General features: G+C 39.6%; 1 protein-coding gene across 10 annotated transcripts in view; it reads right to left on the reverse strand.

Annotated features, from left to right (window-relative positions):
• ANKS1B (ankyrin repeat and sterile alpha motif domain containing 1B) overlaps positions 1-16,645 on the reverse strand; it is a 412,583-nt gene extending 395,938 nt beyond the window's left edge. For 9 of the 10 annotated variants that reach the window (XM_040696043.2, XM_025148302.3, XM_015284725.4 and 6 more), the window contains exon 1: positions 16,413-16,645. In XM_040696043.2, the coding sequence (XP_040551977.1) occupies positions 16,413-16,546 (134 nt within the window). In that variant the 5' untranslated portion in view covers positions 16,547-16,645. The remainder of the gene's footprint in view (positions 1-16,412) is intronic. The other variant, NM_001252062.3, reaches the window with a different exon arrangement.
• Between the last annotated feature and the right edge of the window lie 2,837 nt (positions 16,646-19,482).

Raw genomic sequence — 19,482 nt, forward strand, 5'->3', positions numbered from 1 at the left:
AAATTAAAAAATCTCAATTTAATTGTATCATTTGAAGAATGCATGCCACTATGGAAAAGAACGTGCTCTTTTCACTGAAGTAAAAATCCACAAAATGGACACATAGCTGCATAACTGTGGCTGCGCTCTTTTCCAGATTTGAAAAGATTTCTCCTATAGGCAAGACAACACTCAAATTAATAGGCAAATATTCTTCACTGTGATTGTTCCTGCTTGAATTATTTTCTGCAGGATGGGAATACCAAACCCTCTCTCATTAGCATTTAAGTAGCATCCCTAAACAGAGAAGTATGTGATGATAAAGTGAGAAAGGTAATTATTTACAGAAGATATTTAAGATGTAGTGGAAAAAACCTGTCTTAACTGAGAAACTGATAGGCTAGCTTAGTATTGAATAACAGTGAAACACATAAATGCAACTTGATAGTGTTTCAAATGAAAAAGAATCTAACAATCAAAGCACCATAATTTGATCTGTGCAATATTGAGCACAAATGGGAGCAGTAATACTTGGTTACACAGTATTATTAATACATTCAGCATCTAGTTACTGAATACACTGCTGTTGAAACAAAGAACTATTGGTTTCAAGGGAAGCTGGATTAAGTGTGTTGACAAAAAAAAAAAAAAAGTAAAATACTACTGAGAAAAAAGAAAGAAAAAAATATCAGAAAATAAAAAATAAATATGACTGAAAAGTGAACTATAATGCTTAGGTGTGCAAGCCATAAGCTGTTATGCTAAAGATATATGATAACAGCATAAAGCCTAAGAATCAGTTTTAAGAGATGCACGGGAAACTTACCTTTGGGCACAATCATTGCTATTCAGAGCATATACTTTCTGTCCAAAAATAAACTGTTCAAAAACCAAACAATCAATATGATAAGGAAAAAAACAACCAGATATTCTATTAAACATGGCTAACTTCAGCACAACAGCACAATACCAAATTAAGAGAGAGTTTATATTTCAGACAAGAAGTTAAAGTCAGGTCATTTTTTCCTTTTTTGACAATTCTCAAGGCACAATTCAAATCACTAATCTTAGTTCAATGCATCTGTTCACAGTTTTTTCAACATTTTCATGTCTAGCTAAAAATTCTTTGCAGGATGCGTACCAAAACTAAATTGAAAACACTTCAGAAAGAAACTAATTCTTCATAAATCAACCATGAAAGTTTTAAATACCAACTTGAAATGAAAAACAAATACTTTTATCATTCATGTTATTGTTTAGATATACAAGAATGGGTCCTAGGAGAACTGCAGAAGGAAAGATATCTGTCATCAAAAGTATAGCACATCTGTCTGTAATGATCTGAATGTTAGGACATGTGACTTAAATTACATTTGAGTAGAAAAAAGCATTGAGCAGAGCTATCAGGGATAGGACAGCGCCTTTGCTGCTCTGATACATCTGCACTATTTAAATGGTTCTTGACAACTCCCTATGTTAGTGACAATCCAGCTGCTTTGGAAGGTAGCATCTGCTATTTAGTTACTGTAAATATAAAGATACAAATATAAAAGCCTTTGCAGACTTTCTTATATTTTATAGGAGCCTCCTCTGATTCCTGACAAGTGTGGTATTGCAATTAGCTGTTTCTCTGGAATGGATATGATATACAGATAGCTTTCTGTAGAACTGAGAATGAAAATGCCCAAAGACCTAAATATAAAGATTCTTTTCAGGAATGCAATGAATTCCCAGTTTAACCAATTTTTTTTTTTTCCCAGTCAGGAAATCTCAGTTGTGTTCTGGACTTTTTTGAGAATCCCAAGAGACTGTAAATATGCATGCTGCATGATGGTTGCTGATACTACTGAAACGCCACAGCATCACACAGGTCAAGTGAAACTTGGAGAAAGACGTGTACCATGAGATGACCTCCTGGAATATTTGTTCTTAATTCCTCTTTAGAATTTATTAGAAACTTATCCAGAAATTGTGACATCTTGTGGCATTTAAGAAAGCCATATTTTCAAAGGAGATCTGAAAACTGAGCTACTATGAATTGAAGACTAGCTCTGAAGCATTATACTTCCTTCCAAAGAGGTCTAGACACTCTGGCTCCATCCTTTAAAGAGTAATCCTGAGGCCCGCTGTCTGACTCCCCTGAGTTTTGTATTTTTTGTTTTTTACACAAGAACACATTTAAACAGAAACACCACAAAGGAACTCAGCTCCTTCCCTCTGCCTTCTTTCAGAGCTGGTGGTTTTGGTTTTGGCATTTTTCCAAGTAGCCTGGCAGATTCATTCATGCAAGCTACAAGTCTGCTGGGCAAAAACCCAACAATATCCAACCACTTCTGTCTTTTCTTGTCATTATAGCTACACTTACTTGCCACTTCATAGTGTTCATCAGTCTTTCAGGAAACTACTGAAAGTGGATCTCTACCTCCCACTCCAGCAAGTGATTGTGCCCTGCTTCAATCCTATCTTCCCAATATTCTCACTTTTGCCAAGCACTGTCAGTTCTTTCAATCTTCCCAGTGAATTCTGTTGTTTTTCCATGCCTTTGTTAAATTCAGTGTCTTCTCCAATCCCTAGAAGGGTTAGCTTAACTCCATTTCATATTGGGCACCCTGGCTTTGATAGGTATCAGCAGCAAGGCCCTCTTTTTCAAGGCTGGCATAAGGAACTGCAGGATCCTTCACTTTCTAAGTTATTCCACTTTCCTTTTTTTGTGTGCTGGTTATCACAGTAACAAAAAGGAAAGGGAGGCAAATACTGGGGAAGGAAGAAATCAGGAAAAAAAAAAAAACAACAAACACAGTAGTTTGTTACTGAAGGAAGGAAAAAAAGCTGTTTGTCATTTATGGTAGTTAGCTGATTTATTCCCTGGAGGTTAATGGCTGAGGTAGGTAGCCTCACAGAGAGAATGCTTCCTTGGCTATTTAACAAACAAACATTTCTTAGCAACCTCACTTGCTTTTCTCAAAACGTATTTCCTGAGTCTGTACCCTGTTACAGCCTGTAGAGCTTTAAAGCAAGAAAAGGAGAAGCAAATATTGAAATGGTTCATCTGGTGGCAAAAAAAAAAAAAAAGAAAGAAAAGAAAAGAAAAAAGGCAAAAACCAGTTACGCATTTGAAACATCACAAGATTTTTGTTGCTGCTACTTCTTTTCTGACATTTGCATCTGTACTCTTAAATAATTCTGGAGCACATAAATGATTCCTGTAGTGAGGATATCCTGTCGTAACTGCTACTAAGGGTCTAGGTTTTGAGTTCTCATATACCTCAGGTTTGATCAGAAGAGTGACAAGATTGTTTGACTATGGTCAACTCCAAGTATGTCTGGAAAACTAACAACAAATACTAGTCAGTCTTCATCAACAGCCTGAGTATCAGTTATTGCCAATATAGGCAGACCACGTTTTCAAGCTGGCTCAATTTTGTTCAGACTTGAGAGGAGTAACTAATATTGTGTGAGAAACAGCATTTAAAAAAAAACTACAAACAGAGAAAAACCCCACAACGAAAGGAAAATTATTTCTAAACACTAACTTCAGAGTCAATGATCCCATTTGAGTAAGTGAGCAATACAAGCCAAAGATTCTTTTTCTGTATGTATGAGCCACATTCAATACGAAAAGTATAGGAATTAATAGAAAATGTTCCAATTTTCCTCCATACATTCATGAATTAGAAGTATTCTGGAGTATTTTGGGGGGGGAGGGAGTAAGTGGGGGTGGAGTTGTTTGTCTTCTGCTGACAGCCCTTATATTATATAAATTCCCAGATCTTTCAGCAAAAATTGAATTGTGTTAAACTATTATCTTACACTACGTTAGATGTAACAAGAAATATCTATAAAAATATGAAAATGCTTTTCCATGCTTTAAAATGTCAGCATAAATTATACTGTCCATATATTAATAATTTGAAATTTGAAATTAACCAGTCACTTCAGCAGGATCCTTTTTTTTTTTTTTTTTTTTAAATGAAAGGTAAAATTATAGTACGAGCAAAGTTAAATGGCCTTCTTGAGCTGATTGCCCCCGTTTTAGCAATATTAGTATACTTAAAAAATAAGATATAATTTAAAGAACAAAAGACTGCAGTGTCATAAAATCCACTGCAACACATTTCCATCTCATGTGAAGATTTTGTCACTCAGGTCTCTTGGAGGGGAGAAGAAAATATCCCAAAATAAACTAATATTCTTTAGGGGCACTTCATTAGGCCGTGGCTTATTAAATGTAAAAGCAGGTGTAAAATATATATAATGATCACTTGGCTAAACATCTGGGACTTTAAGCCTATTGAGCACTCGCCACTTTAAGACTTGAGGTGAAAAAGGCATTAAGGTGATTGTCCTTTTAGTATATACATTCACCTCTTCAAGGTAAATTTGCCTTTCTAAAATTTTGGGGTTTTTTGTTTGTTTTTTAATTAAATAGGCATATGTGATCTAGAACATAATGACTGAAAAATAAGGGAACCGTAGCCTGTGAGGATCCCTATGCACTTCTCATGACCTCATCTCTCCATCTCATTAGACCACCTTTAAACCCAAGTGATGTCCAAATCTCAACCTGCTCCCCATAACCAGCTTCTTGGGATTTAGAAGAGGTCAAATAATGGTATCACAATGAGTATCTCATTGTTTCTCCAGAATTTTCTTCAAAATCTGCACCTGGATCTAAATGCTCTTTCTTACCAACATGCTAAGTACCAGTAACTAGGATGGACGTCATCTATTGTAAAGCTGATATTCCAAAAGTAATTCATTAATTATGATTAGCTGGCATTAAGCAAGGAAATAATAAACATCCCACCTCACTGGTGAATGACTTTGTTGTCCCTGAAATAAGTTTCCCTCACGACAGAACCACTCCTATCCTACACACAGCTATTTCACTTCCATCTTCACAAATTCCTTTCAGCAATTAAAAGATTGAGTGTCTTCACTTCACCTTTGCTGTTTCAGGCAAAATAGTGGGAATCTTGTTCAAATGTGCATTTTTAGATATGCCAAAATGAAAAAGAAACATTCTTCAGGGTCCTGGATCTCTCATAATTCTTCATAAAGGTATGGAATATACATCAGCAGTTGCAATATTTATAAATTAACAGAGGCATCTTCAAATTCGATACGTTCTGTTGATCACCACAAAGAGAGTCTAAATCTATACTGTCAACAGATAAATATATTAGACAGCAATGTGTATAAAAAACTACTGAGGTAGTAAAGGCAAGGATGAAAGTGCTGGTGTTAATTCATCCCCCTTATGCATGTGTACAGAGTAATGCTTTTAAAGATTTCATCATTCAATACTGTTTTTCTTTGTGCAATGAATGCTGGTCTTGGGATGATTGGAGGCTCTGTAACAGATGACTGATAAGACTGTTTTCTTTTTGTAAATCAAAGATATTAAAAGGTGTACTGGAATTAAACTAGCAAAGAACATGAACAGCAGTTTAACGCTGCACAGAAACGGATTCTATCCATGTCTGCGCTCCAAAAACAAAACAAACCATTTAACATGTGAATCTACCTTTACATATTTCCAATATAGGAAATGGCACATAATATATAGGGAATGTTCTTCACATAATACTTCATTAAGATGTGAAACCCTTGCTGGGGGATACTAGGAATGCTCGAACTTTCTTTCAAAGACCAACTGAACAAAGGCATGGAAGAAAAAGCCACTAGAGCTATTAAATACAAGGACAACACATTTGTCTTGGAAAGCTGTCATAAATCTCTAGAAGCTGCAAAACTACACTTGAGGAAATACTGCTTACTGTACACTTGCTCTGCTATTCACTCTTACCAAGACCAACTTTTAACCTATAAATTCCAGCCACTACTGAAGGAGAATACTGGGCTAGATGGACCTTCATTCTGAGCCTGAAGACCCATTCCTATGTTTTTACTTGAACTATATATACACAGGGAAAAATGAACTTGTAGCCTCTATTTGGAAAAACCAACTCAATCGATACTTCTTACAGCAGTTTAACTAGTTCCTATTTGTGAGCTGTGGATATTAACACCCTTCCTCAGTTTCAGAAGTACTGTGGAAACAAGTGCATTAACATTGTGAAGCAGTCAAATAGAGTGACAAACAACACTGGAAAGCCAAGGAGAAAAATTAATCATTATTTTTCCATAGAAGAGCTTGAATAGTGTGCAAAACATAAGGCTTGGGGGTAAACACTGAACAGCAAGGATAAAGAATATCAAATAACTACTGATTCACTGAGCATTCTCTGTCCTGATCTGCAACTAAGGTATGGACCCTGTGGAAGAAGAGTATATGATTGTGTCATTAAAAATACCTAATATTATCACTCAGAGTGCTAGACATAAACTGCACAGGCAACCTTCTTTTTACCATTAGCAACTTCAGAATTATTGATTTTCTACATACTTTCAGGCATGTCAAATTTTCTAAAAAAGCAGACTAAAAATCATGAAATTCCACCACGTAGTGTCGTCTTGGCAAAACTTAACAGACCTCTATTACCAACAATCTCATCCAACCTCTTCCACTTAAAATAGAATGACTGACGGTATTTTATTAATTTGTGCCTATGTAAACATTAAAAAAGAAAAAAAAATTGCAAATACACTTCCATGCTACAACAAATAATTGTGAAATATGGAAATATCAGGCTCTGAATTAAACTACATTTCATTGAATAAACATTCTCTTTTTATTCTGCATAATTTATCTCAGTCCTGTTCCTTGTGTCATGACTCCTAAACTATACTCTTCCACTCCTCACGAGTGCTAACAAGTCCCAGTTCTTATTACATCCATTTATGTTACCAACCTTTTCTAGCATTCCATTTTTTTTGGTCTATTTTACACAACCTGCCTGCTGTCCGACTCTCTCTTTCTGCCTATCTTCCATGCACATCTCCACCCAGTATACATGCTTATTCCATTATTTTACAGGCTCCATTTTCTGCTTATGCCATGACTCTTCTCTAATCAAGACTTATGAAGTCTATATGACAGAAAAAATATAAGGGATAGTTTTCACCACTGTGACAGGCAAACAACAGATTTCCAACATATACATATACTACAAGCCATAGGTTTTCTTTCTGCATTTGGTATATTTGGTTCTGTGGTTCCCTGACAAATCATAGACCACTTGGTTATGCAAGACACTGCTCTGCAATAAATGTGCGCGAAATAGGAAGCAGAATGATTGCAAATTACTTATGAACATAATCTGACAAATTAGCTACACAGATGACAAGGAGGATATGGAAGTGGATAAATAATTACTTGAGAAAATTGAAAACTAAAAATAAGAGTAAATTATGTTTTTTAGGAAACCTTATCAATGACTTAATGGAGATTCTGGGGTCAAACTGCTAATACTAATATGTTGGGGGTTTTAATCTGAAAAAATAATCTAGATATGCAGATTCGCTGTTCATGCCTAGTGAACTCTACAAATAGTAAACAATGACCCAGAGAAATCAACAAGTAAACATAGAAGACCTTAAACTCTTAGAACTACTGGTAACAAACAGACTAGAAAGTTATTTCGAAGATCTGAAATTCAGGCAATTTGCAGCAAACATTCCCAATTATTTTACCTTCCCTGAAAGACATCTCTTTACTGGATTCTTCTCATTTGGTAACACTATACACACTGTACAACTTAGACTTATTTCAGCAGTCATCTGAGGGTTAGGAAAGAAAAAACCCACACACCAATCACTTACGGGAGAAAAAAAGTTACTAATGTGTAAACTCAAAGGCTAAATACAATAGTAACGGTTTTTGTAATGACTAATATGACAGAGGGGAAGAATTCACAAAAAAAATTGTCCAGCTGAAGCATAAGACAGTAAACTGAATGGGCAAAGCTTAGGCAGAATAGAATGGATCCCAGACTACAGAAGAGATAGGAAATGAACATGTAATTGACTCAAAACTCTTCTACCACATCAATGAATGCAGCCAATGAGGTCATTCATTCTTCCCAACAGCCCACTTTCCAAGTCCAGGCTCTGTCCTCTCAACAGCGCCAGGAGAAAATTCTGTTTTCCATTCTCAAAAGAATTAAAGACACTGAAACAGTGGAATAACGTTGTCAGCTTTACTGTCATCAAGAATTCAGATTCCAAAAATAAAGGAAAGGGTTTGTATTAACAGTGTGCAAGGGTAATCTAAGGTCAACAAACCATAATACTTTATACCTGGTATGTGGTATGCTATACATGCTGTAATATGACATCACAGAAAAATTACGGCTCACGAGGACCATCCCCTCTCTTTTAGCAAGGCCAACTAGACACCACTGCCCAGGAGCCTGGATATTTCTAAGGACAGAGATACCAAAAACTCATTGAGCAACTTTTCCCAGGTTTGACCATCCTCACACCAACCCAATTATTCCTACTATCTACGTAGAACTTTCTATGCGGCAGCTGCTGCCTGATGCTTCTAGTCCTGCCAATACACACCTCCAAGAAGTCAGCCCATCTTCTTCATACCCTTCCACTTTGCAGGTGAAGGCAGCACTAAGATCACCCATTACCTTTCTCATCTTCACACTGGACACAGGCTTTATACTGTTTGTTTTCTTATTTATATCCAATTTCAATCGCCCAGCACCTGATTCTGCCTTTGGGTCAGGTGATCTACTGATCATCTAGAGGGTAGTTAATGCCTACTATTTCTGAATTGATCTAAAGCAACTATAAAATAAAGAAGAGAAATTCTACCTAATTTTTTGGTTTACCTTAGCTATTAAAGTAGTCATCTATATATGCACTCTAAGTATGCCTTCCATTAAAACTGTTTTTTTTCTGTTCTTCGCTGAAATATTTTAGCTATAAGAATACTTAAATTAGGGAAGTGGCCTTGCTGGAAACGAAATCATTCTATATAAAATCTGGGGTGAGCTGAATCACTCTGTATGCTCCCTAACTGTATTGACTAGATTTCCATTGGCTCTAACAGGAAATTAGTGTAGACATCAATACCTACAGAAACAAACCTACTCCTAGGTATTTTAAACCAGAACCAAAATGCACTCAAAATGTCATTTTTAACATTTCTTCTTTCTTTAGAAAAGGTATGTGCATTAGATGGAAAACTGTAAAATAATTTTAATAAAAGCACAACCTCATGGAATTAAATATCTCAGAATCTTTCTTATGTTAGATAGATATACATTATTAGAAATTCACAGACATTAATTTAGGTACAGAAGAGTAGTTACATCATTTTTGAAATGAAAAGTGAACATGCTGAAAATACTGTCATCAGGAAGAAAAGTAATGAAAAAGTAATAAAAATCTTCACACAAAGGCTATTAAGTTCAAACAAAATGTATTCCCTACTTCCCCAAAGGATCTACGTACATGGAAACGTCCTATCGGTAGGCAGGAATTAATACCACTCATTATGTCTTAAGCATTTAAAATAAAAATATTTTATCTTGAAATAATAAAAATGGTTAGGATGTGTACCCTGATTGGAAGTGGCCAGCAGAAAAATCCCATGGTAGAATGGAATTCTACTCTTGTGTATACGTCAATTCCCCAGGACAGCAAACTTAGCTTGCTGGAGGAAAGGGAGTGTAATTGCACCCTGAACAGTATTGTCTCTTAGGGATTATATACTGGTACTACGAATTAAAGTAGTTTATAGGCTGCTTCAACTAGTGTCCATGTCAAGGCAATAAAAAATGGCCTAGAGCTACAAGCATTTTCTCAATAGCTCACCCATGAATACCCATACAAACTGAAACTGAGACTGAGACAAAGAACAGGATCTACCTGCAGAATTTAAAAAACACTGACATGCTCTTGCTCACTGGTGCAGTTACTGTGAAAATGCTTGTCTTGAAAGCATCTGTATTTTGCTCATCATCACATTTCCAACACTGACAAGTCATAAGATAGAAGACCTTTCAGAATATATCATTCTTCATTGTTCTATTTTATTTTTCCTCTTAGTTCTCCTAACACACTACCTCTCAAAACCAGCAATACCATATCAGCTTTTAAAATGCATAATGCAGCATCAATTCTATTGAATTACCAAACAACTGAGAGGGAAAACAAGATGGAGGTCAAAATGCATTTTTATGGTCTACTACAGAATAAGATGCTAGCCATTTTCTGAAGAGTTCTTTCAATTTACAGATGCTTCAGCTTTTCTTCATTTTTTTCTTCCTTACCTTCTTCTGAAACTGCTTGTGAAAGTCCTCTTATTAGTCTTCCCTAATTCCATCAGCAACTCCAGCAGTTTTCCTAGCACTACTACATCCCATATCCTGAGTCTCTCCATTGGCGTATAATCTGACCGCGGTAGATTTTCACTAGCTCTGCAGTTGTTCATTTTTGGTCTAACAGACTTTAGAATATTAGTGGAATGGAAACTTGAACAATACTCAGGAAATAAAATGTGGAATAAGAAGTGAGAAGTTTATGAACAGACACTAAATACAGAGCTGTGAATCCAGGGTCATGTTGAGTTCCTTGGGAAGATTAATCACAAAAACCATGAATTGCTTTGTCTTAACAATGAGATTTCTACCAGATGTCCTAAAACCTGTCCATATTGCTACCTTACATATGGAAAATATTTCAAACTTAAGAAGAAAATTAAAGGAACGTTGTAGATATAACTTAGTCTAAATTTTGATTGAAAGCATTTTTATCTGAAATAAAAATAAAAATTAATCTAAGAAAGGTGGAAAATAACAAAACGAAGGTTTAGCAGAAACCCATGCATTTGAAAGGACAAACATGCAGAATCAACACAGCAATCAACTATCACTCATACTGAATACCATAAGCTAAGTGCTGCGATGGTCAGTAATTCATACTTCATACTGAAAGACAAAAGGAAGAAAAATGAAATACGTTCCAAAAAGACTTAATATCCTACTCAGGATAGAAAAGGTAATATGGAAATCTGGAAATGTTGTTCTCTGCTTGGAACGCTGGTACAAACACCTCAATGTTTTAATTAAAAGAAGTGTAACTAAAATTAGACATAAACATAGTACAAATGAATGTCTCATTGACCTACAGGTAACAAATGCTCGCCAGTTTGTTACTGACACTGATAATTTGGATTAAATATCTTCTAGCACAGAAGTGAGGCTAAAACTGAAGTATGTAAGATCGGAAACCTGCTACTGAAATCTCTATATAATGTAATTCCTTCATAAACTGAAGCTTTTTTTTCTCTTCCTTCAGACAATGGTATTCCTAAAGAAGAACAGAACTAGTGCCTTTATTTTTGTTGATAAGAAGATCCATTTACATAACTTAAAATGTGTGTGGGAGGGGGAGGGGAACATCTTTGCTAATATTTTAACTAAAGCTTTGTAAAATATTTTATTTTTTAAATACTTTCTGCAAAAAAACAAGCAGTTTTTAAGTGTGATCTGATTTGTCACAGGAACTTGAACAAATCACAGGGCTCTGCATAAGGACAGAAGTTGATTCGTGCGTTCTCAGCATGCACCAAGGCCATCAGGCTAAACTATGGCTTTGCTGCGAGCAAGACACTGCTCTGAGAAACAGATGAGGAAACAGATTGCAGCTCGCAGACTGACAATCTGCTTGCTGGGTTTCTTATACTTGAGAGAAGAAATATCTTGGGCCAGGCATATACATGGTGTAGCTGCACTAAGGACAAGCAAAGAAGGGAGCCATTCCCTGCCACAGCTTGCCAAGTGGAGAAGGGGAAAAAACAGCTCCATGCAGGCTGCTCCACCCACCCATGCTGTGTAATGGCAGGAGCCAACAAAGAGCAAAAAGGGGCCAACTCACCCTTCCCAACAACTCTGTGCCAATTCACATAGTAATTCATATTCTATTCCTCTGTCTTGATAAAAATCCAATGTTTCTTTACAGTAGAGAGTTTAAAAAGGCTAAAGATTAGCATTTAGTCAAGAACCATCCATTTTTCTTTAGGCTATAACATACCAGTAACGCAAAAAGGGTTGTATGTGACTGCACGCTGCAAAATGATACAAGGTCTAAGAGATTTATGAAAACCTATTAAGTTATTTTTACCAAAACACTTTGAAGGAAATTAAGCCTATCTCTACCCAATAATGAAAAATAGGTTGATCAATAAATCTGTTATGTGTACGCAGATAATCAAACTAATATACAGAAAAAATGCTGGTTTTGTTAGAAATGCTTTACGTGTTCTATTTTGTGTGGTAAGTAATTTAATGTACATTTAAGGGCTTGGGATATAGGAACTGAGTGAGATATTCTGTTAGAGGGACTGTGGGATTCCACTCTCAAGTTTTCAGGTTTATGCTGTGATAGCGATATAAAAAACAGTGAAACAATTTAAAAATTAGTGAAAATTCTCCTCTATTACAGCCCTAAAAGCTTTTTTTTTCCTTAAAAAATTTGAAACATAGTTGATATACTAATGCATGACATTCCCAGGAAGAAGAACGTCAGAAGAAACAGAAAATTCCCTTATACTTTGGCCTTCTCAACTCAGAATGGTTTCTGAGGTGTCTCAAACATCATTTTTTCCCAGTTAAAGAACAAAACCCAGCCCTGCACTACTGAGCTGGGTTGCTAACTGCAGCCTACACATTCATGTGTAACACACCTTAGATGTCCTCATCTATCCCACCTGGACTCCAGCTGTATCTCCAGAGGATGTGAATCTTTGTTAAGTCTGTCAGTTCACACAGATGACTCAGAAACTATTGGGTGTGTAAAATGCAACTGAATACCTAGATTTAATCAACTAATCAGCTATGGGTTAAGCAATTAACTTCTGCATATGAACAATTCACCCTCACTATACAATCTTCACATTCCAGAAAGTATGGAGGTTATAAATATCTAAAGGGTGGTGGGAGGCAAATGAATGTGGCCAGGCTCTTTTCGGTGCAGTGTAGCAGGAGGACAAGGAGCAATGGCCTAAGACTTGAACACAGGAAGTTCCATACTAACATATGGAAGAACCTCTTTATGGTAATGGTGACAGAGCACTGGCACAGGTTGCCCAGAGATGTGGTGGAGCCTTCTGTGGAGATTTGCAAGACAAGTCTGGATGCCTACCGGTGCAAACCACTGTAGGGTACCTGCTTTAGCACTGGTTGGACTCAGTGATCTCTTGAGGTCCCTTCCAACCACTGCAATTCTATGATTCTGTGTTAAGGTAAGGGGCCTTTCAGCACATCTCCTGAACTGAAGGCAGTTACATGGTCTGCACAGTCAGACATCACTGATTTGTTGTCATTCCTTCAGACAAATTAATTAGGGCACGAAGTCCTATGTACTATCCATTATAGATACCTGGGTGCATATGACCTCTTAATGAAGCATATACCATTGTTACTCACTTTGCATGTACTCTGTTTTAAGCATGTGTTCAAGTCCACACAGGGATTCATTCATTTACTTGTGTGTGCTTAAATAGTCTTGCTGGACAGTGTTGTTTTCCTGAACTCCTGCCATAATTCAGTATTATGACTTTAAAGTTAGAAGTCAGCCCTTTAAAAGTAAGATAATTTACTACATAGTTAACATCAATGACTATATTCAACTATAAAACAACCATAAAAAGGCTTGCCCTGTTTTTCCCCCAAGTGCCATAAAATTTGCTAAGAATCAGGGAAAAAAAAGTTATAAAAATGTAAATAGAAGATCAGAATTTGGATAGCTTGTTCCTCAGTTCAGATAACAATCAATGTGCATTTGTTGATTCATGAATATTAGATTTCATTCACAAGGTCCATAATTACTGCAAAGCAAATTTCCACAAAGGCACCATGCCATGGAAGGTTCAGCCACATAAACTGAGGTTTATCCTTAGAAGAAAGTTGAAGGGAAGTCCCACACAGCAGGACAGTATAGGTCCGCATGGACACTGAAGGACTTGAGCTCTCCCAGTCCAACACTAGAAAAAGCACTGCCAACAGGAAAAATAGCAACATGGGCCGTTCAGGGGCACCATTTTAGGAAATGAACAATTACGGTCAATGAAACACTGGAAGACACTGTCAAACACAGTAACTCCTAAGGAGTCTATAAAGAGAAGAAAAGTATGTCCCTATATTTTTATTTTCTATCACTTCATCTGATACATTTCAAAAACACTTCTGCATAAGCACTTTTCAGTCTAATAAAATGTTTGGAAAAACAGTAGCATGGTTACTAGGAAAGCTACTGCAGGTTATTTTCCATTAAGAAATCTTCAGATCCCTCAGTTCAAAATTTTACATACAGCTCCCCTAAAACTTTGCAATATTCAGTTAAGTGTTGTTCTCTTAAATCAGACCAGGGAGTTAGTGTGACTCCCTTTCCCTATCTTCTATCATTTTCAGGATTTCTGTACCAAAATACAATCCTACAGTTTTGTCTTAATATTGCATGTCATTCTGGACCTAATCCATAATTACTGGCATGAACTAGGCCATAGAACATCTCCAAAAAAAAAAAAAAAGATACATTAAAATACCAAACATTTAATTTTTGCTTGAAAATATGTTCTATAGCTACTTAGTAGCTACTTAGAGCATTCCCGGTGGAGTTAATGGAATTATTAATATTCCCTCTAAAAAGCTTTATGTTCAATAGCGTGTTATATTGTGAAATGTTTATGCATCAAACCATTATTGACTTTTTAAACGTACTGAAATAACTTCTTCAAAATCAGAAATATTTTAGCAGCTGTATGATAAATACTTACTTTAGATGTTTTAAGTTGTGTTTACAAAAGGCACAACTATCCTTTATACCACTAGTAAGAAACAGCATAAATAAAACAATGCATGTTTTAGCTTAAAAAGAAGTAGGATGAAGTAGGTGCCCTTCCAGAAACAGAATACAATTGAGTTTACAATGTGAAGAACTTGTACTCTGAATGGCAAACTACCATCGCCACAACCCATTTGTATATACAAAACACATGGTTAATGGGTTCTGTATACACAGAGTGAAACACTTGTTTAATAAAAAGATAAAAACACAAGCAAATGCATTCCCTCTGGATATACAGAACTTTGGATCTACAACATGAAAGTAACAGTTTAAGAACACAGCACAGGTGCTAGCCCTGAAGAAAGGCACTACACAAATAGTGCAGTAGAACTGGATGATAAATGGCTAATCGCTGTACTGAAGTGAACTTCCTTCTGTTGTTGCCAAAAATGGCCATCACATTTCGCAAAGCCTTATATTTTAAATTCCACCAATTATCTGGCATATCGCCTGCTAAACTGCACATTCAGGCACAGCACGAGAAACAATTGCATGGCGTGCTTTGATTGTGGTCAACGGGTGAGTAATTAAACAACAGTTCAATGAGTGGTTGGACTGAGGCAACACTGAAGTTTGGTAAACTATGACTACCCTGACCGATGCTGTTTACAGCTCTAAAAACATCTTCAAAATACAAAGACTTATAATAGAATTCACTCAACTATAATTTGGACGGTCACCTAAATTTCCTGTAATAGGGAATATTGAAACAATATAAATACAGTGACGAGGACATACTGACAATAGAAGGAAAAACATGCTTTCATGCGAGCAATTTCCATTTCTCCAGGCCTTTTCTTTCTTTCACAAATAAAGAGAATTAGCAATTCATTCAAGTTTCTAGGTACACAGTGTTTCAGCTCATTCTGCCTTCCTGCTACGGCCAGCGTGGTACATAACACCAGCTGAGGGCTGCGGGCTGCAGACCTTCTCTGTGAATAGTGACAAGAGCCATGAATGCCTGTCTGTGATAATGCTCTCACGAAGAGCATGATGAAACTTCTCGCCAGAGCCGTGCTGTAGGCTCCTTGACGTGACTGATGATTAAAGTTAAGTCCCTCCACCAGCACGGCCAGTAACCCAGTTTCACTCCACTCTATCGAGGTACCTCGAAACTAACCCTGCTGTTACCTAACCTGCTCCGTAAGTTTCACGCCTGTCTGCCTCGACAAAGAGAAGGTTCCTTCCTTTGTGTTGTAGGCTCATTACTATGGCATGCCTAATTTCTTCTGCAAGTGAGGGGAGCAACTGTGGTGAGGGTGCGGGGCGACGCGGCGGCGTTCTGCACAGCATTCCCCACATGCAACGCATCCCCGCTTCTGCGATGAACACTTCCACCCGTGACTGAGAGTAGTCGTTTGGAGATGAAATACCAAGAGGGTATTATCGTGCATTTCAGCCCGGCAATCAAAATGCAAGTTCTGCACCGCAGCGAGCAACAGAAGGCACAAGTGCCTCACTGACGCATTGAAGGCGAGGATTTTGTACCGCTGTGTAAATAAAATGCCTGCCTGTGACTTTAAGCACGGTGGTACTTGGCTAGAGTGAACCATTTATTCTTACTATGAGGGATACGGGGATGGGGATGAGGATGAGAGGGGCGATGGTGATGGTGAGGAAGAGCGGCGAAAGCCCCAGCGCCTGGCGGGGAATGGTGCCCCTACCTCAGCAAGCTGGACAAGGGAATAGCTCCGGATCCACTGCCCAGGATCCCTCCTTTCCTCCCAGACAGGAGTTTCTCCACCAGAGCCACATTCCCCGTGCGGGCGGCCTCCAGCAGCTCCTGGTCCTTGCCCATGGCCGGGGACCGCGCGGCCCCCGCTCCCCCCGCCGCGCTGCCTGGGAGCGGAGCGTGGATTCCTGCAGTCCCCTCCGGAGCAGCGGGAGCAGCAGCGGGAGGGAGGAGGAGAATCACCTCCTCCTAGTTTCACTGGATCATTGCTGGGTGGAGTGTGGAGGGGAAGGAGGGGGGGAGCCAGGCCGAGCAGGAGCCTCCCCCCCCCGCTCCCATCCGCGCACCCCGAGCCTCGGCCTGGAGAGCGGGGCGGAGGGCAGCGGGCGGCCCCCGCGCCCGTGTCTGGGCGGGGCGGGGCGGGGGGACGGCGACCCTCACACGGGCGAGGGAAGGGAAGGGAAGGGCGGGACGGGGGAGGCGGTGCGGCCCCGAGGAGCCGGGCCCGTTGCTGGGGAGACGCGCCCGGCGCGCGCTCAGTGGCTGCCCGGGCCGCGTGCCCCCCTCCGCCCGCCCCAGCCCTCGGCCGCCCCGCCCCGCCCGCCCCTCGCGCGTTCCACTGCGGTGAGGGGCTGCGCGTGCGGGGAGAGGTGTCCGTCCGCCCGCCCGCTCCTCGGCCCCGCCAGGTGCGGAGCCCGCGGCCCAGGCGGCCGCAGGTGGCCCCGGGGAGCGGCGGGGAGGTGGCGCCGCCTCGCGCTGCGGAAAGGGAAGGGAAGGACGGGGTGGACAGGCGAGAGCAGATGAGGGGAGAGGGCGGGGGGAGCGTGCTGCTGCCGCCGGGAGGGTGCGGCGGGGCCGGGCGGCGCTGTGAGGGGGGGGCTGAGGCGGGGCGGCACCGCGGGTGTGGGTGCGTGGGGAGGTCCCCCGAGCGGGGATGTAACCCCAGCCGGAACATGGAGGAGCCCGCTGCGCCGTGTCGACAAAAAGGAAAATCCGGGCCCTGCTGAGGCGAGGCATAAAGTGGGGCTGTTGGCGAATCAGGCAGATGGGACCGCTAAGGCGGATCCAGCCGCAGCATCGCAGCTTCTCAGCGTTGCGAAGGTTGAGGAGCGCAGCTCGGTCCGTTCGGTGTCAGAGCCGCTCAGCCCTTTTTCTGGTGCTCCGGGGGCGGTTACGGGCTCACACGTGTAACCTCGAATGGTACGATTCCTTCCCGGCACCAGAATCAATCATCCTTACAGCTTTCGGTCCTTATAAGCTATGCTGACTGTGTTCCACGCCCGCCAGCCCGTGCGCGCATCCTTGTTTAATGTGCCATTTGATACTGTGTTCTCCCATTGCAGCCCCACGGCCCCGATTAACACTTCCTACAGGGAGCTCAGCAGGTACAACACGCAAATAAGACCCTGTCCTGTCACCCCACTGAGATCCATGGCATCTCCCATTTACTGCACACACAGCGCCAGCAAAATGGCATAATGGTAGGCAGGATCTCAATGTGATCTTTTCAGAGTGAGTGTTAATTACTTCAGGGCTGTCGTGCACCCAAATCAATGGGAAAGCCTATTTTCATGTACTTTTTTGCCTAATATGAAAATCTCTTAAGAATAAATAGAAAAAAATGCTCACCTTGGAGACTTTTTTTTCCAATATAGTTGTCCACAGCACCAAAGCAATGGAAAATATACTTTACGTAGTTTGGCATTTTCAGAATGCAAAATGCTGTCTTCTCCAGGGTTGTCATAAGGACACGTAATTGAGCACTGACGTAAAGCCAGGTGCAGAGACTGTCACTATGGCCTTTCTGATTGAAGCAGCCTGATCTAAATCTCAGTGTTAAGGAGTGATTCTGAGATCACAAGTGTTTCGGTAAAGTTTAGGTTTGAATAAATACATGTATAACCACATGAATTGGGATTTGCAGCTGAAGACCTTGGTAACAGCAGAGCCACAGTGGAAAACAGTGACTTAAAGCTGAAGCAGAAAGTTCTCTATCTTGCTACCAGCCATTTGAGTTCGTTAACTAGTTCCAAAAAGGCTAGCCATAAACTAAGAGTACTCCTGGTTTGTTCTGCTTGGAAGCTTTGTGATGTACTTGTTGGAATAGCCACAATTTCCTTCTATTTCAGCTTTGTCCTTGACTTTCTATACAGTCTCATGTATCACCTGATGAATACCTTCTCACATGTATCCTCTGCATCCTCTGCATGGGAAAACTACTTCACAGCTGCTAAGAACCACTGAAGAGATGCCAGTGTTCTGTGAAGAGCTGATTGTAAGGCAGGAGTGCGTGCGCTGCACGTTTGTGAATAATGAGACTAGAAGCAGATACTAAGGAAAATGCAGTTTTTAAAGAATTTGGATTATTTATGTGGTTGGATCAGCAGATGGCAAATATGACTCAGTACAAACGTTACATAATTCTTCTTTGGGAAAATAAAATCTCAAGGCGGTGCTCTAATTGAAAAGATCATCCAGAAAGCTGTTGAAGAACAGTATGGAGGATCAGGATAGAAACATCAGTGGAGCAGATGCATGCAGTAGCCAGCAAATTCAGATCTCATGAATGTAGCGAGGTTCAAAACATTACCCAGGAAACCCATCAGCCTACCACTCAGCCAAACTGCAAGTCCAAGCAGAAGATTTGTAAGCAGTTATTTTACCGTTCTGATAAAGAACAATGAATTTAAGCAGCACTATTTAATGGCAGGGTTAAGCACAGATAAACTCTAATGGCTACTGAAGCAAAGAATTCAGCACATTGATTTCATTTCTGGATACAAACCCATAATGGTCTGTGGGAAGAAAAAAAAAGGTACTGAGACTGAACTGAATGTAAATCGTCACACCTGTTAAATCAGGTGGGCGTCTTTGTGTTTTTACATGTCTTACATTTTTTGTTCTGGGTAATGCCAGGACAACACTGTGGACAGCATTCAAAATGACACGTACCGTAAATATGTTAAATAGACATAATATGTAGAAACATAGCTTTATGATCTGTAGCAGTCAGAGATGAGAGAGAGAATTTGTAAAACAGCCAAGAAATCTTTCAAAACACT

This window comes from Gallus gallus, chromosome 1, assembly GCF_016699485.2.
Source record: "Gallus gallus isolate bGalGal1 chromosome 1, bGalGal1.mat.broiler.GRCg7b, whole genome shotgun sequence".
In the NCBI taxonomy this organism is placed as follows: domain Eukaryota; kingdom Metazoa; phylum Chordata; class Aves; order Galliformes; family Phasianidae; genus Gallus; species Gallus gallus.